This window comes from Pteropus medius, unplaced genomic scaffold, assembly GCF_902729225.1.
Source record: "Pteropus medius unplaced genomic scaffold, Ma_sr-lr_union100, whole genome shotgun sequence".
Classification (NCBI taxonomy): domain Eukaryota; kingdom Metazoa; phylum Chordata; class Mammalia; order Chiroptera; family Pteropodidae; genus Pteropus; species Pteropus medius.
Window position 1 is genome coordinate 995,157 of NW_024350324.1, and position 24,011 is coordinate 1,019,167.

Consider the following 24,011-nt stretch of genomic DNA (forward strand, 5'->3'; position numbering starts at 1 on the left):
ATGAATCTTTAATTAGAACTGAAACCACCACATGTGGCCAGTGGCTGTGCCAGCGGACAGCATGGTCTAGGACAACGCCTGTCCCGGTGTGGGAATTCCCCTGACCCTGTGGGACGGCCCCATTGGGTTCTTGGAAGAATGTCTATTTTAGGCTCTCTGCTGGTTCTGGCCCTCTTTGTCATGGCCACCGGGATGATACAAATCCAAGCCACTCCCGAATGACAGCACTTCGCGTGTGGCCAGGATGAGCATGGCCAGCCGGTCTGAGCCGGACACTGCTGGTTCCTTCTGCTGCCGCCCCATCCGGTCGCATTCGCAGACAGCAGTACCTGCCTCCATCACCTCTCCCGGTTGGACAAGGTTTGGGGCAAACTGTACTATTGGGACAAGTGACTGGGAGGAGTCACTGGGAAGCTGGCTTCTCTAATTTTTTTAGAACTTTTGATAAGTGACAAAAAACGTACAAAAACATTCAAATGGTCTCTCCAGTTCCTGTGTTCCAGTCAGTGGGCCCCCAAGGCCATTCGTGTGCAAAGCGTCTCTTTCTAAAGTGTATGAATGTCCCATGGCTGCTGTGACAGTTAAGCACAAATATAGGGACTTAAAGAAAATTTCTCATCTCCAGTCCTGGGGTCGGGGGTTCCACATGGGCCTCACAGGCTACTCCCAGGAGGGGCGGGGCCGGACCTTCCCGAGGCTCCTTTTCCAGCCGTGTCCCTGGCTCACGGCCTCTTCCCCTTCATCAGTCACAGCCACCAGCGCTGCCTCATCCATGTCTCTGTGACCTTCCCACTTCCCTCTTGTGAGGACCCTGTGAGGACACTGAGACCCCGGGAATGCGGGTCGACCCCTCTCAGGAGCCTTGACTCGGTCCCGCCTGCTCAGTCTGTCACTGAGGTGACCTGTCTGCAGGTCCCCATTTTCCCAAAGATCAGTGGCAGCTCCCGGCTCTTAGGCGGGCCCTGGGACGCTCCTGGCACACTTGCAGGTCTAAGAGTGAGGGGACGGCTTCTCCGGGCAGTGTCCCCAACGACGCAGGACAACGCAGGCCAAACCCGCCAGGAGCAGCCTTCCTTCCTCTGCCCACGGAGCCAGTGCGCCCTCTGGAGGCGGGAAGCCATGCGCGCTGGAGGCTCCTGGCGGCCAGCCTGCCCTGTGGACAGTGCCACCATCCTCCTCGTCCAACTCTTGTTCCAGCTCCTGTTCCAGCTCACAGGCTGCAAGCCCCTGGCCAAGGACCAAACGCAGGTGGCCCTGGAACCGTGACACTTTACATTTGAAAGGGGCCCCGACAGTAAGAAACGGCTCCAACTCGTCACACGAGAACAATCTGAGGGTGGCCATCCTGTGCCCAAGGTTGCAGAGTTGATCAGTCACGGCTGGAACGGGACACCCCTCTGTCTGTCCCCTCTCAGCCCAACGTTTTCTGGAACCTCTTTTCACATGACAAAAAGGCAAGGCGTCAGGATCAGGGCTGGTGGGTGTGGGAGGCAGTTCGGAGAAGGCAGAGGATGGTGGCCCCACCTCCTGTTCTGACACATTTACTATCGCTGTCCCCACCCTGCACCCGTGACCTGCCAACCCCACCCTTTCTGCACGTCTGTTCCTGTATTTGGGTGTTTTTTTCAGACCACGACCATTGTGACATTTGTTGTTTCTTTGCTCCTTGGGGGCGAGAGCACCCTGGGGACAATGGCAGCGATGTGCCCCAACGCCAGGCCCTCCTGCCAGAAAGAGAACTCACAGCCAGCAGCAGTGGCTACTAAAATGGCACAATTTATTCTGATGTTCGTGGCATTAACAGCCACAGGTGCAGGAGGGTGGGGAGGGGACCCTCCCTGCCCACAGTCCCTGCCACCTTCCCCGACCTGGCCAGGCTGACAGGAAGAGTGGGCGACTGGGGTTAGGGAGCACAGTGGTTGTGGCGTCTGGTCGTGGCTTTGCGTTTAGAAAGAGCTACGCCCAGTGGCTGGTGTCTTGCACTCCGTAGGCCCAACCAGGGCTGTGAGAGCCGACTCAGCAAGTACCTGGAGGGCCAGGCTGAGGTCGTGGGAATCGCACTTGTTTGGTGTTGGGTGACAGCACCCCTCTCTTCCATGAGCACCCTGGACACACGGGGTCCTCGGAGGTGGGCGTGGTTGAGGGAGGGGCTGCAGGAGAAAGGCCACTGCAGGTGCCAGTCAGCAGGCAGGGCGGAGGGGCCGGGGGTTGATGCCGGGGTAGCGAGAGGCTTCCTGGAGTCACTTCCGAGTGACCCCACCTCCCAGTGTCCTGAGGGGAGACGGTGGTGGACGTTGGTCCCGTGGACAGGCCCAGACCTGGAGGCTCCGTGGAGGCTCCCCGTGTTGTTCATACGGGGACATATGTCTCGAGGCCGTGGACTCACTGCTTATGGTAGAGAACTTTCCCCCTTAATCTCAAGGTCGTGAGGGGCCTCAGGAGACCCAGGGTACAGGCACGGAGTCTGGAGCCTGACGGATGAGCCAGTGTTTGGGAGGAGTTGAAGGCAAGAAGCAGACAGAGAGGACGCAGGAGGGGAGGGGGCCGGGGACGTCGTACCACTCGTGACGGTGACCTGACAGTGACCGATGCTAGAAGGCCTGGCGGGTGCGGGGTCCTATCTTTGACTGGAGCCTGCAGGCTGTCCCGTCCCAGGCTGCAAAGCTGGGGCATGCAGCGACAGGCCGAGTGGGGCTAAGGCCAGCGTGCTGAGGTGCGGTGGGGCAGAGGTTTGGGCGGAGCTCCAGCCCCCCCAGGGACAAGTGCACGTGCTGGACTGGAGAGGCGGGTCCTCCCGGCTGCTCACAGCGCAGAATCAGTCCAAGCCCAGCCGTGTGGGCGTAGGGAGGCCGCACCCCACACACAGGACCCATGGCTGCTGCCACCTGCAGTCAGGGAGAGGGCTTGCCGCCCTGTTCAGTGGAGCCTGGGTGGCACAGGACTTGCTGTCCAATGGTTGTGATGTCACCGAGCCCTGGGCCAGAAAACATGGTCCATGTTTCAGAGAGGTGGCGCTCGAGTGGGCGTGTCCCCTGGCACTGCCTCGGGGATGGGGGGCCCGAGGGGCTCTCAGTGGCACATCCGGGCAGTCATTTCTTTCTGTGAAGAACAAGTAGGATGTCAGGTATCATCACAAGAGGCTACAATGCACGCACACCTGGAAAAGTGGGGGCCGCGTCTCGAGGACCCCTCATTTAGGGCCACACCTCATGGAGAGGGGAACAGTCAGCAGCAGCCTGGGCGGCAGCCCCATGAGCAGCCAAAGAAGCCGCGCCGTCTGCTCTAGGGGCCAGATGGTGCCTCTTGGCGCTCGACCCACCCCGGAGCTGAAAGCAGCCACGGCCATGGGTGAACGGCTGACTGTGCCGCTAAAACTTCATTCACAAAACCCGTTTACTGGCCGCTGCTTCATACGCTCAATCAGACAGCGGAGGAAAACTTCTGGAAAGCAGCCTGAATGCGAAGATGAACACCCATAGGGCGACCTGCACGCCAGTGACCCCAGCCTGCGAAGCCTGTCCTGGACAGGTGGCTGATAAATGCAAAGGGCTGGGAGGTGGTGCCTGGGAACCCCGCACAGCTGGCCAGGCCAGCACCCAGCCGGCTCGTCCACAGCACCCTGGGGAAGGTCATGATCTGCCCTCGCTGTCCACCCGCCTCCACAGAGGACGCTGGGCACTGATATAGGAGGAATGATGGGATCACAGCACTAAGTGACAAAACGGCCGGCAGATCGAAGCGCGGACTGCGGCTCTCAGCGTCTGGTGAATACGCTGGTGAGAGTCACAGGAATGAACCGCCGTACAGGGAACGATTCAGCAGCATTTGCGGCCACGAGGGTGGGCAACCGCGCCTCTGCCTCGTTCTAGAACATTCCAGCACCGCAGAGCAAAGCCCTTCCCCATCAAGCAGTGCACTAGTAGCTCTAACTGTGGGAAAACGTGTTCTGATAAGTGAGCCTGCAAGGGACCACGCAGAAATGAGAAAGCCACATGAGATGGCTTTCGCGTTCTCGGCTGTGAGAGAACGTCCCTTCCGGGGCCTGAACCGATGGTGGGGGGGCGCTGGGAGCAGCTGAGGCTCCCCCAGCGTTTTGCAGCTCCTGCCCCTAGAACGCCCCCGGGGGCCCTGTGTGGTGCTCGCTGGGGGGCAGCCACCCGCCACACTGTCACCCCTCAAGTCCTGCTCAAAGCCCAAAGCAACTGGGGAGCCCTGTGCTGCAGTCAGGGAAATGTGGGGTGTCCACCACTGATAAGCCACAGCCCACGTGATGAGGACGGGTCCCCCATGATCCCCTTGCTACCTGACTTGTCCCATCTCCTGGTGGGGTCAACAGTGACTCATTGGGGACGTCCACAGAGAGAGACAGTGGACTCCTGGATGCCAGAGGCTGGGGAAGAGGAGGATGCTAGAGGCTGGTAGGGTCGGGGCTTCTCTAGGGTGACAGAATGTTCTGGAACAGACAGGTGCTGGTTGTGCATGGCCCTATGAGTGTACGAAAGGCCACTGAATGATCCAGTTCACAGTGGTTAATTTTAAGTTATGCAAATTTCACCTCCATTAAAAACAAAAAAATCATCCCTTGCTTTTAGGCCAGGCCGAGAGGAGGGCGGGAAGATGGGGACGCTGGGGACATGGGCCACCAGGCCGCTGTGCGCTCACTGTGCGTTCCATGCGGGTCCAGGTCTCCATAGACCTGGCTCCTCCCACTCCCTATGGGCGTGGCGGCCCCAAAACCCAGGGCATTTGTGCCACGTGGGCCCGCATTCCCACAAGGCCTGACAGCAGAAAGAAGCAAATCAGCCCAGTGGCAGGTCTCGGGCACCAGGCCTTGGAGAGGAAGCAGCCCGCCCAACCGCGGCCACATGCGGTGTCACTGCCACCTGGGGACAGAGACCTAAAGGGTCCGGCTGCCCACTCACCAGCGGCTCCAGCTCCTTGGTGTCGATGAGGTCGAACTCCTTGACGAAGTAGTAGAAGTGCTTGTAGCAGGTGTTGACGTGCGCCTCGGAGCCCATGTGTGCGATGCGGTCGAAGTGGTGGATGTACACGTGCACGAACACGCGGAACAGCCGTGACAGGATCTTCCTCACCGCCGGCAGGAAGTTCCTGGGGAATGGCGTGCCTGCGCGGGGAAGACGGGCTCAGGGGGCTGGCTGGGGCCCGCCCAAGGCCACGCGGTCCATCCCCAGGAAGGGGCCCCTTTCTCCAGGGCCTGCGACCTCCTCGCCCTACCTTGGGCTTCTCGCCACCACCCAAAGGAGCCCTCTGAAATGCGGGGGAAACCCACCATGCTGCTGCTTAACGATGCCTGGGGGACAGGATGGGGACAGACCTGTGGAGAGAGCCCGTCCCCGACACCCAACATCAGCCGCTCGGGCCAGGGGTCCAACCCTGGCTGGGGACGTGCTGGAGCCACTCCTTGTGCCTCTGCCAGGGCCCTCGGAACCAGAGGCGCCCGGCTGCACCCGCCAGATCTGGGCCGCTGTCTGCACATCGGGCTCCGGCCACAGCTTCTGTCTTCGCTGTGTGTGTATTTCCAGTAACATTTCTTTTTTTGATAGAATGGGACCACCCATAAAAACCTGTTTTTTGGCTTAATATTCTCCACGTGCCAGCTTGCTTCCTCTCTCCATCTCAGGCAGGTTGGCACAATACCGTTCTATCTGACGCACCTGTCACAGGCTTGCTGCACATGCGCACTGTGCTACCACAGCTCCCGTTTTGGATTTACCGCTTGACTGCATTTGTTACAATTGTGGTAACACACGGGGACTGTGAGACCCCCACCCGAGCCACTCCAGGTGCCAGCCCGGTGGCGTTCAGCACATTCGCATTGCCATGTGCTGCACCAAGACGTCACGTCCCCTTCGTCCCACAGGACAGATGTCAAGTATGTATTCGGGAGATCCGACCAGTGCTACCAGCTGGGCGCACGGGATGAGGCGGATGGCCCAGCCCAGGGGACACGCAGATGTCGCTGACCGTGGGAAAGCCGCAGTTCACGTACACGATCCCAGGAGACGGCGTCCGCAGCCGCACGGCCGATGCTCACGGGGCCTGTGGTCGGCTGAGAACAGCCCAAAGATGCTCGGGCAGGTGGGGAGGGCTCACGATGCAGCGTCCGCAGCAAGGCCCGGTCTGAGCTCCGACCCAGGCAGCCGACACGGCCACTCACCACTGGGGCGGGGGGGCGGGGGTCTGAGACATGTCCAGTTAGAGGGCAGATGTGACAGGTCCAGGCTGGCCCTGCTGCCCTGCCTGCGGCAGGCAACCTCGTCACATGAGAGGTGGCGGTGCTGGCGTTCCCTCGGCGCTGGGTGCCGGTGAAGGGTCCCGTATCACAGTGAACAGCCTGATGCTGTGGAAGGTTCCTTCAGTATCGGCGAGGCCTCGGGCTCCAGCGTCCGTCTGACAGGGTGCGGGGGGAGCAGGCGCTGTCCATGAAGGCCTTCGAAAGCCACACGGCGGGGCGGTCCCCTCAAGGGGGTGGTAGTCCCCATGCACTAAGGGCTTGTGACACAGTTACGAGTCAGAGAGAACATCGGGCAGAGGAAGGCGTAAAAATGGAGCGCCTGGCTCAGCACCAGACCCACCCGGGACTCTGGGCCCGCCACGAGCCCAGCCCTCCCCCTCCCGGGTGACACGGGGGTGAGAGGGTGCTTTAGGGCAGCCCAACCGAGGACAAGTACTAGAAATGGCATCTCCAAGACTGGGCTGCCCACGCTTGCAATGGCGCTCTCGCACAGGGGAGAAAGTCTGGCCCACCGTCAACTTTTGTGAATAAAGCTTTATTGGGACCCAGGCCCGCCTGTTTGTTTCTATCACGTCTATGACGGTTTTGGGGATACACAGCAGATCTGAGAGATTGAGACAGAGACTGTCTGGCGAGAAGTCTGTTGGCTTCAGCCTGCGGTCACGGGCTGGTGCTCGGGCCTGAGAGGATGCACAGGCGTCAGTGCCCCGTCCTTCCCTTGCTCAGCCACAAATCTCCCGAGGAGCACCCGGCAGGCTCGGTCCGGAAGCGCTGCGGGCGAGAAGCAGAGGCACCGTTGTCCTGCTCGGCGTCGCACCCCACTGCCTGGCTGGCGACAGACGGGGAGGCCTGGCCTAGGCAGGCCCCAGGGGAAGCGGCAGTGACTCCGGAATCCGGCCGCGCGGCTCAGGTCGGTGGTGTGGCCTCAGACTCCTGGCTGGGCGGCCGCGTGGCATCTGCCAAGTTCACTTTCTCTCTATTTCTTGTCAGTTTCCTCTTTGGTAAATTGCTGGAATTGCACAGGCGAGGAGCTGATCAGGTGCTCAGCATCTAAGTTTAGGACGAGGACCCCCGGGAGCTGTTGGGACTGCAGGGGTCCCAGAAGGGAGCATGTGCAGACACACTCCCCAAGGTCGCAGCACAGACTCAGCACCTGATGGGGGACCCCCAAGAATCCCGGGAAAATGTCTACTCTGGCCAGACTCTTCTCAGAGGGGCCCCCGAGAGCCCCTGCCGGGATCCATCTGTCCCGGTATGGACGGCCAGGCAGGTCCAGAGGGGCGAGACACTCGACTGGTGACCCGGAGCCGGGCTGAGACCCCCGAAGATGTGGGCCCAGGACCTGCTCACCATTTTCCGTGAAACTTGCTGATGCCGACGGTGAAGGTGAGAAGGGCCTCTGACTGTCAGTCCTGGGGCCGCCGTACGAGTCCTGCCCCTTAGTGCCTGGCCCTGCTCGCATGTGTCCCTCAGCCCGAGGCCAGAGGTCCCACGCCGCATCCACAGGCTGAGGCCCAGGTACGGGCGGAGCCGCTTCCTCTGGAGGCTCCAGGGCAGTCCGTTCCTGGGTTCACGATCTCTTCTTCCTTTGGCTGTCACGTCACCTCTCTTCCGTGTGCCCAATGTCCCCCTGCCTCCCCTCCATAAGGACCCTTGGGATGACATTTAGGGTCCATCTGCATAATCCAGAACAATCTCCTGACGCAAGGGAGCCTTAACTTGAAGAAAACCACGGCCCGTCCACACAGGGCGGGGGGGGCGTGTCACTCGGCCGTGGAAAGGGGGGAGGCGCTGACACTCGCCACGATGTGGACGGACCCTGGACACATGCTCAGTGAGAGACGCTGGACACACAGGCCACACGACGTGTGACTCCACTGATGTGACACGTCCAGAATAGGCACGTCCACAGACAGAACGTGGGTGAGTGGGAATCGGGGGCTGGGGCTGCTTTTTGGGTGATGGAAGGCTCTGGAATGAGACAGAGGAACGGCTGCACAGCCCTGTGAACGAAGCGGATGCTGCCAGCCCGTGTGTGCTAACGGGAGCCCTCATGGCCTGCGACCCCTCCCGCCCGCCGACTCACCGACGCTGGTAGGGAAGAGCTCCTCGTTGTTGATCTGTGCCTCGATCCAGTCCATCAGCAGGTCCATGTACTGCGGGGCCGACAGCGCCGTGGGCTTGCGGAACCTGTGCGCGTCCTGCCAGCGGTACTCGTACTTGGGGCCGCCAGACATGACGGGGCAGGACTGCTCGGTGCAGCCGTCGCTGATGGTGCCGTAGATGAGGTTGACGCGGTTGAAGAAGTCCACCACGTGCACGGCCACCCAGTCGTGGAGGTCCTCGCCGGCGGGCAGCTGCACGGCCAGCTTGAGGTCGAGCCCCGCATTCAGCGACGCCTGCGCCTTCTTGTGCAGCTCAAAGCGCTGGGTGCCTGGCTCGAACTTGCGTTTGGGGCGGAAGGTCCTGTCCTTGTTGAAGACCTGCTTCAGGAAGGGGCTGGACATCGTGGCCACGCGCCCCGGGCTGGGCCCTCGTGCCAGCCGCTGACACAGAGGTGGCGGGGAACTCACCGGCCCCGGGCGCTCCCTGGGATCTGAAACACAGAATGAGAACTGTCACCCCTTTCCAGAAACCCCGATCCGGCACACAGGTGGGCTGGGTTGGCGGCTGTTCCCAGGGCTCGTGGTTCTGAGTTTCATCAAAAAGGTGCCAGCCCCTCAGGGGACAGAACTGCCCTGTGGCGTGCCCCGACTGCCTCAGAGTGGGAGACATTGCGTCACAGCCCCGGGGACCCAAACCGGCGGCGTCCTGCCCCTGCGCCTGCAGGCGCTCTGTAGCCTGGGAGAGCGTGCTGCCACAAGCACAGGGCTAGGTGGTGGCCTCTGTACAGAGATGTCCATGTCCCCGGGAAGTGCAAACAGGACGGAATTTAGAAAAAGAGTCTTTGCAGATGTGATTAAGTGAAGGACCTTGGGACGTGCTCATCCCGGACTGTGTGGGTGGGCCCTAGACCCAGTGACGACTGTCCTCATAAGAGGACACGGACGCAAAAAGGCCACGTGACAGCGGAGGCAGATGTGGGGTGACGTGTCTACACGCCAAGGAACGGCAGGTGTCGCCAGCACTGCCAGAGCCAGCAGTGGCCTGGGACACACGCTCCCTCGGAACCCCAGGGACCAGCCTGGCTGATGCCCTCCGGGGTGAGGGGGACTCGCTGACGCCCTCCGGGGTGAGGGGGACTCATAGCTTCTCTGTCCAAACCGCACTGGATTCGGGCTTTAAGTCAGCGGCACCTCATTTTCCCATCCTGATGATGTCCGCAAAGACCCCATTTCCAGCGGGAGGAGGTACACTTCACCTAAGAAGCCTGCACAATCTTGTCTGAGGCCTGTCTGCACCTACGCGGGGACGTGCTAGCCACCCCGCTGGCTTCTGGGGACAAGGCCCTGGTGCAGGGTCCGCAGCGGGCACCGCCTTGCAGTGATGGCCTGGGTCACACCCACCTGCTATGCTATGTAGGGGAGCGGTGAGCTCTGTCTCACAGGCGACAGGATAGAACCCACACAGAGCCCGAGCCCGGTCACACTCAGGCCACAGCCACCCGTCGTCCCCACGGCACTCCGCTACCATGCCACTCTAGCCACGGTGGGGTCTCTAGGGAGTTCATGGGGCGAAGCGCAGAAGGGGACGTGCGCGATACAGGAAGTGCGGGCAGCGCCAGGCCAGGCCCGGCCCCAGGCACACACCGCGGGGGACACGTAACCGTCCACGATAGCCTAGTGGGTCCCCACCCCCGTTTTCTTTGCTTAGATTGTGATATGGACGAGGAAGGGGCGACCAGGAAGAGCGGACCGGCTCGGGGCCGGGGCGGGCCGGGGTAGGCAGGCTGCCCCGGGCTTCAGGCTTCCTGAGCAACGGGCACCCCACCTCTCCCTGTGCGTCTAGGACGACACGCGGGTGACGTGTGCGGGCGCTCCCCTCCCCAGAGCCCTCGGGGGCGTGACCGCCTCACTGCCACCTCACCACCCGGGGGCCACTCTGTGTGCTGTGAAGGCCACAGGCCAGCCACCCGCGCCCCGTTTCACATCCTATCCCCTCCCAGTACTTCCCGCTCTGCTAACTCCTGAACCCCGGGTTTTAGGGAACCCTGCATAAAAAGCAACCACATCGCCACATGGGGAGCATCCCCCAGCCCCTAAGACCTTGACTCCGGGCACGTCCCGTTCCCAGTTTCTGTGGGTTTGCCGTTCCTCCCGGGACGGTGGCAGTTCGCTGTGACCTGTGCCTGCCCTCCAGACCCGGCCCACCGTGCACCAAGTGGCCACCAACGGAGAGGCTTCGAGCAGCCCAACCTCACTGCCAGAAAGTTCTAGGCGTCTGGAACGGGCCTTCCCTCTCCTGCAGGGCCGCCGCTCAACCCCGGGCCAGGCTCGTGCCTGACTCCGAGAAGTGGCACGCACGCCGTGTGCTTGGGCTAAGGCAGAGTGACCCGGGAGACACGCTGGCCCCGTGGTGTCGCCTGGGCAGTCCTGCAACCAGAGGACGCTGGGCCATGTCTGGAGATGAGCGGGGAGCAGGGAAGCTGCTCTGCATGCCCGGGCCGGCCCCACAGAGAGTGACCCGGGCCAGCCAGTGCCAGGGGCGTGTTGGGGTGAAGGCCTGGTTCGGGTCATGTCACATGACTGGTGAAAGCGGGCAGAGCCGCCCTGCCATGCCAGGTGAAATGGACGCCGCGCGTGGGGACGGAGGGGCCAGCTGGACAGGAGAAGCCCCAGTGCAGAGCGGACGAACTGCACACACCCGGGGTCGGGGAGACATCGGAACACTCGAGCCGGCCGGTGGCAACGTGCAGTGTGGCAGTGCCGTGGGACAGTCTGGTACACAGAGTCATTGTCTGACCTGGCGACTCACCCCTAGGTGTCCACCGAGAGAATTGACAACATGCGGCCACATAGAGCCTATGCGTGCGCTTTCACGGCAGCGCGATGCACAGCGATCGCCAAAGGCTGGACGTAAGCTGAGTGTCCACCCACGGTCTGACGCGTCCGTCCACACGGGGGAGTGTCACCTGGCCGTGAAAAGGGGGGAGGCGTTGACACTCGACAACGTGGCTGGACCCTGAACACACAACGCTCAGTGAGAGACGCTTGACAGTCACCACACGGTGCGATTCCGTTTACGTGACATGTCCAGAGCAGGCACGTCCACTGACAGGAAGTGGGCGAGTGGGTGTCAGGGGCTGGGGATCACTGCTCATGGGGACGCCACTGCTTTTTAGGGTGGTGAGGCTGTTCTGGAATTAAACACGGCTGGGGCCTGCAGCACCAGAACGCACGATGCGTGTGGTGTGCATGGCACGGGGAGGGGAGACTTCGCAAAGCTTTGTTTTCAAAGTGGGGGGTCGAGCAGAGTGAGTGCCGGCTGAGCCTCTTCCCCGGGAACCCTGAAGAGCTGAAGGCGCCCCTGTGGCTCGCACGAGGCACAGTGTGAAATCGCGACTACAGAAGACCACACAGAACCAAGGTGCAGTGAGGGACCCAGGGTGAGCGACACCTGGGCGAGGACCAGCCATGCGCTGATTCCGCGGGACACGACCTGTGCTCTGGGGATGGGACCTGGTGCCGCCCGCCTGACCAGGTGCCTCGCTTCCTTCCCCAAAGCCGGCCCTGAGGCCCTGGCCCCCGCTGTCACTTCCTGCCACCTTGGTTAACACCCAGCGAGACACTCTGCAGTGACCTGGGAGGAAAACAGTATCCCCACTTTACAGATGGTAAGATGAGGTGCACACAGAGCCCCACGGCGCAGCTGACACTGGGGCACCTCTGGACAGCTGGCCTGGGCTCTCTGGGGCTGAGCAGACCCCCACTCGGTGCCAAGAGCACCCCCACCCCATGGCGACAGCACAGATGTCCCCGGGTCAGGGTCTCAGGGTACGTGGCTGGTGGAAGACGAGCCTGACCCAGCACTGAGCTGGGCCCATGCCAACTGTCCCTGCTCTGGCTCCCGCCATTCATCCCGAACCCAGGGGCCCTCCATGCCATGGCGTGTGTGCTGGACACGCTGTGGAGACCCTGGGCACCCCCCGTGACTGCCCACTGCCCACGCCACCCCCACATCTGGAGACTGAGCCACTCTCAGGCCAGGTCAGGGCAGATCCAGGGACAGAACCCCGCAGGCCCCCTGGAACAGCCAGCCCGCACCCGGCGCCCAGGGTCCCCGCCCTCAGTCTAACTGCAGCCTCTACAGGCCCATCCCGCTGGGCGGTGAAAAGCGGGCGCCCCCCTGGCACCCAGCAGCGGGCTGGCCAGCCCCACGCGTGCTCCTGCTAAGCCTGGAGGTGCCAGCACCGAGGAGCCAGCACCCGGCTGCTGCTTCTGTGCATGCTGGAGTCTCTCTGTGACAGCTCTGGGAGCTGAGGCTCTGACAATGTCGCCTGGGGACATGCGACCTGTGCAGACAGGAGCCTCTCGGGCAGTGACGCGGCCCTCCCAGCCAAGCCTCAGGGAGAAGGTAGCAGCCCTGCGGGCCCTCAGGCGGGCCACCTTGCCATGACACGGCCCACACTGTTCTGGAAAGTTCTGGAAGATGGGGCAGGGTGGTGGAAGGGGCTCACCAGGCTCCTTCTTGCCTGACCCTGCAGAAGCCGGGAGAATTTTCCTGTTTTAGTGGAAGCAATGACTCCCTGCGTTCCATGCACGGCAAACAGCTTTCTGTCAGAAACACACACACGTCCCCATCACTGCCCCCCACGTCCCATTACCGTCTCTAGGGGCCTTTCTCCCCAATCTTAGGACACCTCCAAGTGCTCGCAAGGGAGGGTCAGGGCAGGCGACGCGGAGTGTGATGCTAAAGGCTCTCTCGGTCCCCGGTTCTCCCCACAGACGAGATGCGTGTGGCACTCAGAAGCTTCTAGAGTGACACTAGGGAAGATGACAAAATTCCCCTGACACAACCCACACCCACCCCTTGTTTTTCTGAAAACACACAGTTCCTCTAAGCAACTGCCTGGTGTGACCCCCCCCCCCCCCCCCAGCGGGTGTGGCGAGGGGCCCGTCACCACTTCCTGCCAGTGCCTCCACATCCTGCCTGGCCGCTGACATCGCTGCCACCTCGGGGATGCTGTCCTGGTCCTAGGGGGTGGGGTGGGGCTGGAGGGACAGGCCCCATGCCTCAGGGATCTGCTCTCTGCTCAGGCCCGCAGCCCAGCGTCCGGCTGACGGATGCTGGCGGCCCAGGGGGAGCCCGTTTCAGAAGCGGCGCCGGGCACTGTCCCCCACCCCACGTTCACCTTTAAACACCAGCACCGCTCAGGGCGCCTGCCTAAGTGGTCCCGCCTCCCACTGCACAGCACCGGGTGGGGGCTTGCGTTTTGTGGGTGAGGTCGTCTAACTCGTATTGTAGGAAGGTAGGTAGTCAGGTTTGGGGGGGCTGCTCCAGGCAAGTGCTGCCAAGGGTTCCCCCAGATTCCAGCCCGGCCGAGATGATGCACATCCTGCAAACGCCTCCTTTCTAAGCACGAGTCGGTGCTCAGTAAAGTCACAGAGCACGCCCATCACCCGAGGACACCATGCCACCGACAGTCGCTCCCTGTGCCCCTGTTAAGGGCTGAATTATATCCCCCAAAGAGACACGTTCTGGGGTCTCGGCAGGTTTAACTGGCTGAGGTGAGGTCACGCTGGAAGAGGGTGGCCCCGAGGCAGTGACACATCTTTGTGAGGAGGGAGACGTGGACACGGACACAGAAGACAGTCGTGTGACGAGGGAGGCACACATGGGTGCTACATCTACAAGCCCAGGGACGCCAAGGACGCCAATAAGTCACCAGCAACTGGAGAGACGGGAAGGGCCCTCCCCAGGCCTGAGAGCGAAGGCCACAGGAACGGAGGGGCTAGGGCCCGTGACCCTCAGGCCCCGCCTCCACTCCAGCAAGACAGGGAGGGGCGTGGGGTGTGCACCTGGAAAGAATGCCTCCCTCTGCCTCAGTTTCCCACAGGGGCAAATACAGACACATGGTTTGACAAAACCGTGTCACCTGGGGGAGAGAGGAGAGGACCGCGAGACAGGTCACGGGTCCTTGTGCCCACTTTGGAGCCGTGCCTCCTCCTTCTGGGGGACTTGGCCCAAGATCGCGGGAGACGTCACTGCACCTTACCTGACCAGAAGCCCACGTGTCAGGAAGGGCAGGGCACAGGACACAGCGCCCCCGAACTCCCGCCCACACACCTGCCCCTCACTGGCTGTCCATGCTTTTTGTTGGCTGCAGGATCCCCAGGATGTGGACTTGACTGTGCAGTGACCTCGGGGGCGGGGGGTGGGGGTGGGGAGGGATGGGGCGTCACAGGTATGAATGAGCTGTTACCTCAGGCCAGGCCCGTCCACTCAAAGGTCACAGTCTCTACTGGGTGCTGTTACTGCTCCCAGCAAGTCAGCTAGACTGTGGATCTCACCGGTGTGGTCCTGGCACCAGGGGATGCCAAGCAATGTCTGGGGACATCTGTGCTTGTCACGGACATGGTGGGGACAGGCATTGAGTGGGTGGGGCCAAGGATGCTGCGCGATCCCCCACAGTGCTCAGGACCTCCTCCACCCCTATCCTGCGCACAAGGGCCCCAGATGTCTTATTTGGGCCTCAGGGGCCTCAGGAGTGGCCCTGTCCCTCCCAGCACCCAGCGCCTGAGGCCGGATCCCCCTTCCGCTTAAGTAATCAGCATTTCAAAATTCCAAGAAGTCAGAAACAGGGCTTGCCAGCTGGGGCATGCCTGGAACTTTCCGGAGTAAAAACCCAAGTTCCCAGCCGCTGCTGGGGAATTTTGTGAAGGCTCTGGGGATGTGAGAACAGCTCCCAAAAGATGATTAATGGCTGGCTTTTCCGTGAACTTCGGAGCTCTGCCTCAGAGCATTTACACAGAAGAAACGCCCGCCCTAAACTTATTAGAATATGAAACCTCTAAAAAGTTCAGGAACTGAACCAGCACTTCCCCAGCTGTACCCCCAGGACGGAAATATCTGCTTTTGCAGAGAGAGAAGGGGAGGGAGGGAGGAGGCAACTTAGCCTTGGGCGGGTCAAGTACCGGGGAGTCTGCACATAGGGATCACTGCCCTCCGCTTTGAGGAGATTCAAGGACACTCTCTCCTTCTGGGAGGTTCCAATAAAAAGTCAGCCATCAGCCACGAAAAGGCATGTGGGGCCACAAAAGCACGTGGCTAAGGGACAGAAGCCAGTCTGAGAAGGAGGCGCCCCAGGGGTGTGATTCCAGCTCCAGGATGTTCTGGAAAAGGCCGACCTAAGCGCACAAGGAAAGGGTCGGGGGTGCGGGGCTGGGGAAGAAGGGGTGTATAGGCGGCGCACAGAGGGTTTGAGGGCAGCGAAAACGCTCTGTATAACACTGGGACTGTGGCACGTGTCACTGTGCATTCGTCCAATCCCCAGAGCACACGACGTCAAGCGAATGAACCCAAAGCCAACCAAGGACTGAGGGTGAAAATGATGTGTCAGGGTAGGGTCACCCTCATAACGAACGTGCGGCTCTGGGGGGGGACACTGGGAGTGGGGGAGGCTGTGTGTGTGGGGGATCCGGGGGTACAGAGAAACCTCTGCGCCTTCCCCTCAATTATGCCATAGGCCTAAAACTGCTCTAAAAAGTAGTCTAAGAAAATCACAGCTAAAACCGATCCACTGATCAATATACTCCAGGCGTTTGGCTAAACCCTGCAAGGAGCTCACCCTGTGTAAGAAATGTCTGAAGCCACACACAGGAAGCAGAAACCAACGGCGCCTGGGACAGCAGGAGCTGGACGCACATTTGTGGAAAGAATAACCACCACGGAAGGCCTTAGGGATGTGCCCCCTGCGGAGTTTCAAACTTTCCAGCAGCCACTTTGCCCATAAGAAACTGAAAAGAGCAGCTTAAGTCAACGTTCTGATACACTGTACTTAATGCACGGGCAACAAAGTATCATCTCAATTCCAGGGGAATAGAGGAACCCTTAAGGAGATAATTTGCCTTTTTTGAACACGTGTGGCTCCGAGGAGTGGGGTGAACTATGGTCCTAATTTAGAGACCAGCCCCGTTTCACCGGCTCAGGAGGCACGCGTGGTCAGTGGCTGCTGCCCCAGACAGCTTGGCTCCAGAGGGTTTAAAAGGGGAGAAAACCCACCTGTCGGAAGAAAGGGGCAATGCGACAGGTGTTGTCTGAGGTGGGTGCAGGATTCCTACCCCAGGGCGGGGAGACTGCACCGCGATCAGAGTCGGTTCCAGGGTGAAGAAACAAAGGCCGCCTTTCCGGGGCGGGGAGAAGCGGGGCGCCGGGGTGCGGGGCAAGGCTGCCTTCCACTCGCTGTGTTCCCGCCCCTCGCTTTCACCCCTCGCTCGAAGGCTCCACAGTGAGTTCTGGTCACTGACTCCAACAAGCTACCGCAAACACAGCGGAAGAAGAGCCACCCAGTCCTTAAAACGTCCAGGGGGTGGGGGGCTCAGGCCCCAGCGGCGTTGGCCAGGGGCCGGACGGTGGCATCCCCAGCCGCCGGAGCCTGTGTAATGGGCTGAGAAGAGCCCCTTTGTGTCGGGTGGAGAGGGGAATGAGGAAGCTGCTGCTGCCCGCGGGCCACGTGTAACAGAAGCGAGTCCCAAACGCGGCGGCGGCGCAGGCAGCCCCGGGCTGAGAAACGCGCCCCAGTGCCTGCGCATCGCACTCCAACTCGCCCGCCCGTGTGCCAACGAAACCGCGACGAAAGTAAAAAACAAACAAACAAACAAACAAGTAATAATAGAGCGAAAGAATCTTACCCTTAAATTCACAGTGGCTCTCGGGCTGGTAGGTCGCTCGGGGTTTATTTTCTGCTCTGTGACTTTCTGTAATTTCCAAACACCCCGCCTTCCCCTTTCAGTGACATTTTACAAAACTCACGGTCGTTTAAATGCCAGCCCTTCAGGCAGTGCACGGGCGGGGCTGCGAAGTCCCCAGGGTGGGCAGTGCCGACCCCAGAGCACCTGGCGCCCAGCCGGCGCCCAGCGCTCAGTGACCGCGGGCCCGGAAGCAGGACGCGCGCTTTCGAAAAGCCCGTCCCCGTGGTCGGGGCGCCCTGAACTCCCGCGGCCTTGATCCCAACCAGGAGGCGGGGGCCTGACCACAGCGAGCGACGCGGCCCGGGGCTGACCCCGAAGTGACATTTTCAGACACGAATTCCACCGACAGCGCACGGCAGCTCCCTTCCCGCGCTCGCCCATCCGAGGACCCACCTGCTGCCACACGTCAACCGGCCGGGCCGCGCTCGCCTCCGGCCTCCGCCCTCCGGCCTCCGCCCCCCGGATCGCTGGGCCCGGTTCCCGGGCCGTACGGAGCTCCCGCCTCGCCTTCCGCCGCGGAGGAAGCTGCTCACTGCCCTGGCCCGCCCGCCCGGCCGGGTCTACTTCCGCCTCAGACCGCGGCCTCAACGGGGGAGGGACTCTAGACGGGGGAGGGGCGTAGGCCGCCGCGCACCCGGTTGCCTGGCAATCGAGGACGGGCCGTAACGCCATTGGCTGCTGCTCCGGGTGAGGGGCGGGGCCTCGAGCAGGGGCCGGCCCGGAAGGAGGAGCGAGCGCCGGCCGTGGGCGCATGCGTGGGGCGCGGCCTGGGGGCGGGGCAGGGCGGGTGCAGACTTGGGCGGGGCGGCTCGTGGGCGGGCCTTGGAGGCGGAGTCGGCGTCCGTTGTCAGTTGCGGGCCTGCGCTGGTTCCGTGCGGAGGCGCGGCCCGGGACCCGGGACGCCGTTGGTTGGTGTGCGGCGGGGGGGCGTGGCGCAAGAGGCGCCGTTGGTTGGCCGGCGGCGAGCGGGGGCGGGCCATGGCCCTGCTACTGTACCTGGGCCTGACCGCGGCGCTGGCCCGGGGCTGTCTGCACTGCCACCGCAACTTCTCGGACAAGTTCTCTTTCTACCGCCATCACGTGAACCTGAAGTCCTGGTGGGTGGGCGACATCCCCGTGTCGGGCTCGCTGCTCGCCGACTGGAGCGAGGACACAATGAAGGAGCTACACCTGGCCATCCCCGCGGAGATCAGTGAGTGCGGGGGCCCGGCGCGGGTGCGCCCCCGGCCCAGCCAGATCCCGGCCCGGGCCGCTAAGTCGCCGCCTCCTCCCGCCCTCAGCCCGGGAGAAGCTGGACCAAGTGGCGAACGCCGTGTATGAGAAGATGGATCAGCTGTACCAGGGGAAGATGTATTTCCCCGGTAAGGGGTGGTCCACCCGCCCGGGGGCACCCCCATGTGCCCTGCGCCTGAGCCTGACCTCCTGTCTCCTGCCCCTCCCCCCATCAGGGTATTTCCCCAACGAGCTCCGGGCTATTTTCCGGGAGCAGGTGCACCTCATCCAGAATGCCATCATTGAAAGTGAGCCTATGAGGGCCGGGGAGGGAGGGTGCTGCCCTGGGCCTCGGGGACCCAGGGCCACGGGAGCGTTTGAGTCCCCGTCGACACTGGAGCTGGAGTGACGTGGATAAGGCGTCAGTGCAGCCGGGCCCTGGAACTCAGAGCCTGCAGCCAGCACTGGACGGGAGCAAAAGCGGGTTGCAACCGTTTCAAATTGGGCACCAGTAGGACCCATTAAAAGATAAATCCCATTCCTCCCTCCCCGTCTCTCCACCCCCATCCGGTCCCTGGAGGCTGTGGTTGCTCCATCCCAGGCGAGGGGCCACCCTAAGTGCCACTGGCCAGAGTCTATGCATTGGACAGGCCTGAGAGGGTGGGCGGAGCGGGGACGAGCTGGGCCCGCTAAGACGGCGCCCTTGTGCTCCTGTCCCCACACAGGCCGCATCGACTGTCAGCGTCACTGTGGTGAGTGAACCTCCATCCAGGCTGTGGAGTGCAGTGGCGGCAGCGGGCCCTGGGGGCCGAGGGGCGCCGAGGGGCGCCCGCAGCCACCTGTCATGTGTTGCAGGCATCTTCCAGTACGAGACCATCTCGTGTAGCAACTGCACCGACTCGCATGTCATCTGCTTTGGCTACAATTGCGAGTAGGCTCAGGCAGCGGTCCATGGGGTCCCAGGATCTCCCTCAAGGCCCCCCGCCTCCTCATCACCTGAGTAGGGTGGGGTGGACCTGGCTGGCCCTCTGAACTTGTGGCCATACCACCCCCACCCGTGTCCCCGCAGGTCATCTGCGCAGTGGGAGACAGCTGTGCAGGGCCTCCTGCACTACATGTGAGTCTGGCAGCTGGGCTCTGGGAGGGGACTCCAACAGAGGCCACTTGGCCTCTGACTCCAGATCCTCTGTCGTTGTAGAAATAACTGGCACAAGTAAGTCACCCCTCCCCAAACCCAACGCGGGTTTCATGAGAGATAGATGGGTAAGTATATGGGGGTGGCCACTAGGAGGTGGGGCCCGGCCCCCTGTGCTTGTCCTCAGAGGTCTCAGCTCATCTGGTACAAGAGGTTAAATGGTCCCCAGAAAGTCTGGGTTTCCCCCTACCCTGAGTGGGTAGCAAGGCTGTGGTCAGAACCTAGGGCTCCCCACAATGAATGCGCCTCAGTGGAGGGGCCTGGGGGCCACAGGCACAGCCTCAGCCCCAAACTCGGGAATAACCAGGACCCCACTATGTCTTTCAGACAGGACAACGGCATGAGGTAAGGACCCCACGGCCCATTCTCTCCAAAGCCCCAGCCCGGTGGGAGGGGGAGAGTGGGGTGGTGTGTGGCAGCAGATGGGCAGTGGTGTTGGACAGGGCGGGCACAGCCGGGTGGGGTTCTCTGTACCTGGGCCATGCAGACATCACCTGTGCGTGCATATCCGTGTGATCGCCTCACGAATAAACGTGTCTTCCTCTCCACCTTCCTCCTCGCCGCCTGGATGCACAGGACGACTCCAGCCTTGTGAGTCACCCAGCTGGAGGAGTCTGCAGGGACCTGGGGAGGGGGGGTGCTCCAGGGACCGGGGTTGTACCTAAGCCAGAGATGAAAACCCAGAGGCCAATTCGCCGCAGCCCCACCCACATACCTTTGCAGCCCATCCTGGGAGCATTGGGTGGGGATGAGAAAACAGGCCTGGCCTCTGAGTTCAGCTTTGAGGGTCTGCCTGCAACCCTGGTCACGTGCCCCAGTTGGGAGGAGGCCCAGGCCCCTAGCAGAGACCCAGCAGTTAGGAGGAAGGTGGGAGGGGAGAGGAAGGACCGAGGCACCTGTCCCCCGCAGCCTGATATCGCCGAGCTTCACGTGCCTAGAGCCCCCACACCTGGCCAACCTGACTCTGGAGAACGCTTCTGAGTGCCTGATGCAGCACTGACGGCCGCCGGGACTACCGGACTCGCCCCAGCCTCGGCCTGGGGCCAGGACTCAGCTGGGCTGTCCTAGCTTGACCCCGGGAGCGGCTTGCTGCCCCCTGGGGGCCCCCCACCCCCATCAGCCTGAGCATGGCCGGGGCCGGGTAGAGGGGAAGGGAGATGAGTTTGTATATGGCAGATGCCAGGCGGGATCACAGAGCTACTGGATGATTAAACGTCCCTGATACTTCTCACCACGGAGCAGTCCCTTGGGGGGCTGGGAGAACCATGTGGGACAATGGGCTGGGGCCCAGGCAAGGCACATCTGGTCACAGGTGCCAGGAGGAACGGCGGGTCCCATGTTCCCAGGCCAATTGGGTCGCAGTCTGCCTCAGTGTACCTGGATGGGCTCGCCTATGAGTAAGCTGGGGAGCGAGTGGACTCTTTAGCTGACTCGGCTGGAGTGCAGGCTATTTCGGCGGCGTGGGGCTGGCCCTCGGCGCAAGGAGCCCCAGGGGGCTTGGTCCGGGCTGGATGGCTGTCTCCACGGAAGCAAGTGCTGCCCGGAGGTGCCTTTTGTGCCTGAGAGTGTGTGTGTGTTGGCCTGTGCGCCACTAGCTTCCTCCTCCAGCTCCGTTGCGGGGCATCAAAGGACAGAGGACCCCGCCCGGCTTCCTACTGCGGTTCCCCTGATGTAATGCCAGCTACTGCTTATGTGGGCACATTTGTGTTTAAGGCAGGAAACTCTGGCAGGGGTTAGACAATATGGTGTGCACCAAGACTCAGGTGACACTACAGGCAGACTGTCAAAAGAGCAGAGCTGGGTGTCTTCAACAAGCCCCATTCCGAGGCACACATGCTGGAAGCAGGGCTGGCCATCTCCAGGATCCTAGTTGCTGTCATCACTGTGTCTGCCACCTGGGCCTTTGCCTTTTCTAGCCCGTGTGGCTGGCAAAGGGTTGGTGCTGTTGCATGATGCACTTTTCCCCGGAGAATCATGAGAAAGAGCCTTTTGGCAGACGCTGTGGAAGGTGGCCTTTCTCTTGTCCAGGGCACCCTGAGCTGTGGTCCACCGCGGGGGTGGTCTGTGCTCGTCCTCACCCTCCCACACTCTCGAGACTCAAGTCCACTGACTCAGCTTGACATGGCTTGAATTCTCTCTGGCGAAACGGCCTCAGGAAGGGCAGAGGAATGGGAGTTAACGCGATATCAGCAGCCTTCTTTCCAGCATCCGCTCCCACTGTTCCCCTCACCAGCAGGGGCCGGGGGTGGGGCAGGGGGGAGGGAGGACGATGGCCACCAGGTGTCATCAGAGGGCCCCATGGGGCCCACTACTCTGAGCCCAGGAGACGGCGGTGAGGGTAATCTGAGGCATGAGGGGTGCACAGGCCCCCAGAGCCCCCACGCGACCCCAAGCAGCTGTGCGATGACCTCAGCCGGGTGTGCACTGCTATGGGCAGAACCCAAGAGATAAACGTCTGTTTTGCAAGTTTATTGGATCATCTCGACACAAAATCATTACAGCAGCGTGATATGTCTCTCACTCCTTTACGTGGGAATGTCGATAGCAAATAAATTCATATGTAACACGTCATACGATTTCGAGATTCTAGAATCACTGCACAGGATTCTGCAATAGATTATTCTACATGCTAAAGTGACAGTTTTCATCAAAAGGAAAGTTAAAATGTCACTGAGGACGGTCACCTCTGAGGAGAGCCCCGTCTCACCAGGGGCTGGGTCCCCACCCTGCCTAGGAGGAGCATTGCAGGGACCTAGCCTCCCCACGACACGTGTGCTTCGCTGTTGAGGCCATGGAGCCCAGGACTGGGCCCTCCTGGCAGCTGCAGGCACGACATGGGGACAAACCCTGTGGCGCATTCAGGGACAAGGGAAGGGGATCCGGAATTGTAGTGCTCCACCACTGACCCCCAACAGCGCCCACTGGGACGTTCTGCTGAACAGGAAACAATAGGACCAACGAGGTCTAGTCCTGCTCCATGAGGGGACCCGACCCTTGGTGATAGCCCCCCACCTCCGCCTCAGCGCCTGCCGCCATTCTCCACCCAGCACACACATGGCAGTGCGACACAGAACATGGCGGTGGGACACAGAGGACACAGTGGATGGTGGCCCGCACGACCCCCTTCCCATCACGCATCCTGGGGAGAGAGAACCTGACCCGTGGCCATGAGGGGTGAAGGGGAGTGTCACTGTGGTAAGCAGCTTGCTGTTCTTCACCCTCCAAGTGCCACTGAGCAGGGGACTTGGGGACTTGTGGGACTGGATGACTTCACAGAAGCAGGACGCCCCCCGCCCAGGAGCCTCCAGGTCCTGGCCTGGATGGCAGCCACGCTCACTCCCCAGGTGGCCCCTGCGGCTGAGTGCGCTCGGCCCCTGCTACAGGGGCCACTGCTGGTCTGCGGACGGGAACAGGGTTTCTCCCCGAAGATCAGGGGGAGGGTCAAAGGAATAGAGATGACAGGAGAAATCAACGAACACACGACCTCGATGTTTGACTGGCGACATGGTGGCCTCAGATGAACGCCGGGCTGGATGAACACATGCGACAGAGGAGAAACCTAGCGCTGGAACCCGTCCCTCCTTCGCAGCCTGTCCGTGCGCGGTGGCCTCAGACGACACGCATTCAGCACTTGGCCAGCGTCGCCCTCACCTCCTCCAGCAGGCCGCTGAGCAGGGCGGAGTCGCTGCACTTCCCATCCACCGACACGGACTTCTCGCCCTGACGAGGAAAACACCTGGCATGTGGACACGGCATAGACATACCGCCTTGCGGCCACACGCCCTGTCCCGGGGGGCGGTGTGGACAAGCAGAGGACTGACTGGTCCCAGGCAGATGGCACAAGCACGCACGCCCGCTTCCCACGAGGGTCTGAGGCCTGGGTGTACCCGGCCTCATGACCGGAACCGGAAGGAACCGGAGGTGGCCTGGAGAGCTGTTCAGGAACGGGGGGCTCGTCTGCAGACGAGCTGCATGGGCCTCGGCCGAACACTGAGCATGCCGGGCATGGGGGCGACAGAGACTGTGAGAACTGACGGATGCTGGGCCACAAGTCCTGCGGCCCGAGCCCATCAACATCCTCCACAGGACAGACGAGGCCCGGAGTTATCACATGCAAAACGCCGGGGATACAGTTCGAAGTGACTGAGATACAAAGAACGGACGACAACTAAGCGCGCGCGGGGAGACGAGGCAGATGGCAGCTTGATCTGCCAGGTGTTAAAGCGGCTGCTTCCAGAGCCTCCAACTGACAATCGCAATACTCTGGAAACAAAGACAACAGTGTCTCAGCCACCAAACACAAGGCGTGAGGAACCACCAGGTGCAGACTTTGGACCTGAAAACATCGTAACCGAAATCCAACGCTCACTGCATGGGCTCAACAGCAGAATGGACACGACAGAGAAGTCGGTGAACTTGACAGCAGGCTAACAGGAACAACCCAGTCTGAGCAGGCGCGAGGGACCGGGTGGGTGAGTGGAGCCTCAGAGACTTGAAG

General features: G+C 61.7%; 3 protein-coding genes and 1 long non-coding RNA gene across 8 annotated transcripts in view; 1 reads left to right on the forward strand and 3 right to left on the reverse strand.

Annotated features, from left to right (window-relative positions):
• Positions 1 to 1,760: 1,760 nt before the first annotated feature.
• Positions 1,761 to 17,658, reverse strand: MOB3A (MOB kinase activator 3A). Of its 3 annotated transcripts, none has more exons than XM_039839133.1 (4): positions 17,500 to 17,658; positions 8,343 to 8,852; positions 4,923 to 5,125; positions 1,761 to 3,099 (listed from the first exon to the last, which is right to left on the reverse strand). In XM_039839133.1, the coding sequence occupies exons 2-4, from the start codon at positions 8,761 to 8,763 to the stop codon at positions 3,070 to 3,072; spliced, it is 654 nt and encodes a 217-aa protein (XP_039695067.1). In that variant the 5' UTR covers positions 8,764 to 8,852; positions 17,500 to 17,658; the 3' UTR covers positions 1,761 to 3,069. The 3 variants fall into 3 exon arrangements, with proteins under 3 accessions (XP_039695067.1, XP_039695068.1, XP_039695069.1); XM_039839134.1 differs by lacking the exon at positions 17,500 to 17,658 and adding an exon at positions 17,047 to 17,349; XM_039839135.1 differs by lacking the exon at positions 17,500 to 17,658 and adding an exon at positions 13,020 to 13,173.
• On the reverse strand, positions 5,578 to 8,336 carry LOC120583723 (uncharacterized). Its single transcript, XR_005647855.1, has 2 exons — positions 7,607 to 8,336; positions 5,578 to 7,265 (listed from the first exon to the last, which is right to left on the reverse strand). It is a non-coding gene; the product is annotated as an uncharacterized LOC120583723 (long non-coding RNA).
• A 347-nt stretch (positions 17,659 to 18,005) lies between the features above and the next one.
• On the forward strand, positions 18,006 to 20,744 carry IZUMO4 (IZUMO family member 4). Of its 3 annotated transcripts, XM_039839130.1 has the most exons (10): positions 18,023 to 18,298; positions 18,387 to 18,467; positions 18,555 to 18,626; positions 19,044 to 19,070; positions 19,174 to 19,249; positions 19,388 to 19,435; positions 19,517 to 19,531; positions 19,841 to 19,858; positions 20,090 to 20,104; positions 20,423 to 20,744. In XM_039839130.1, the coding sequence occupies exons 1-10, from the start codon at positions 18,085 to 18,087 to the stop codon at positions 20,511 to 20,513; spliced, it is 657 nt and encodes a 218-aa protein (XP_039695064.1). In that variant the 5' UTR covers positions 18,023 to 18,084; the 3' UTR covers positions 20,514 to 20,744. The 3 variants fall into 3 exon arrangements, with proteins under 3 accessions (XP_039695066.1, XP_039695065.1, XP_039695064.1); XM_039839131.1 differs by lacking the exon at positions 18,555 to 18,626 and having other exon boundaries at positions 18,018 to 18,298; XM_039839132.1 differs by lacking the exon at positions 19,174 to 19,249 and having other exon boundaries at positions 18,006 to 18,298; positions 19,388 to 19,531.
• Positions 20,745 to 21,967: 1,223 nt separating this feature from the next.
• AP3D1 (adaptor related protein complex 3 subunit delta 1) overlaps positions 21,968 to 24,011 on the reverse strand; it is a 34,032-nt gene continuing 31,988 nt past the window's right edge. Inside the window, exon 32 of the mRNA XM_039839129.1 lies at positions 21,968 to 23,233. Within this exon, the coding sequence (XP_039695063.1) occupies positions 23,138 to 23,233 (96 nt within the window). The 3' untranslated portion in view covers positions 21,968 to 23,137. The remainder of the gene's footprint in view (positions 23,234 to 24,011) is intronic.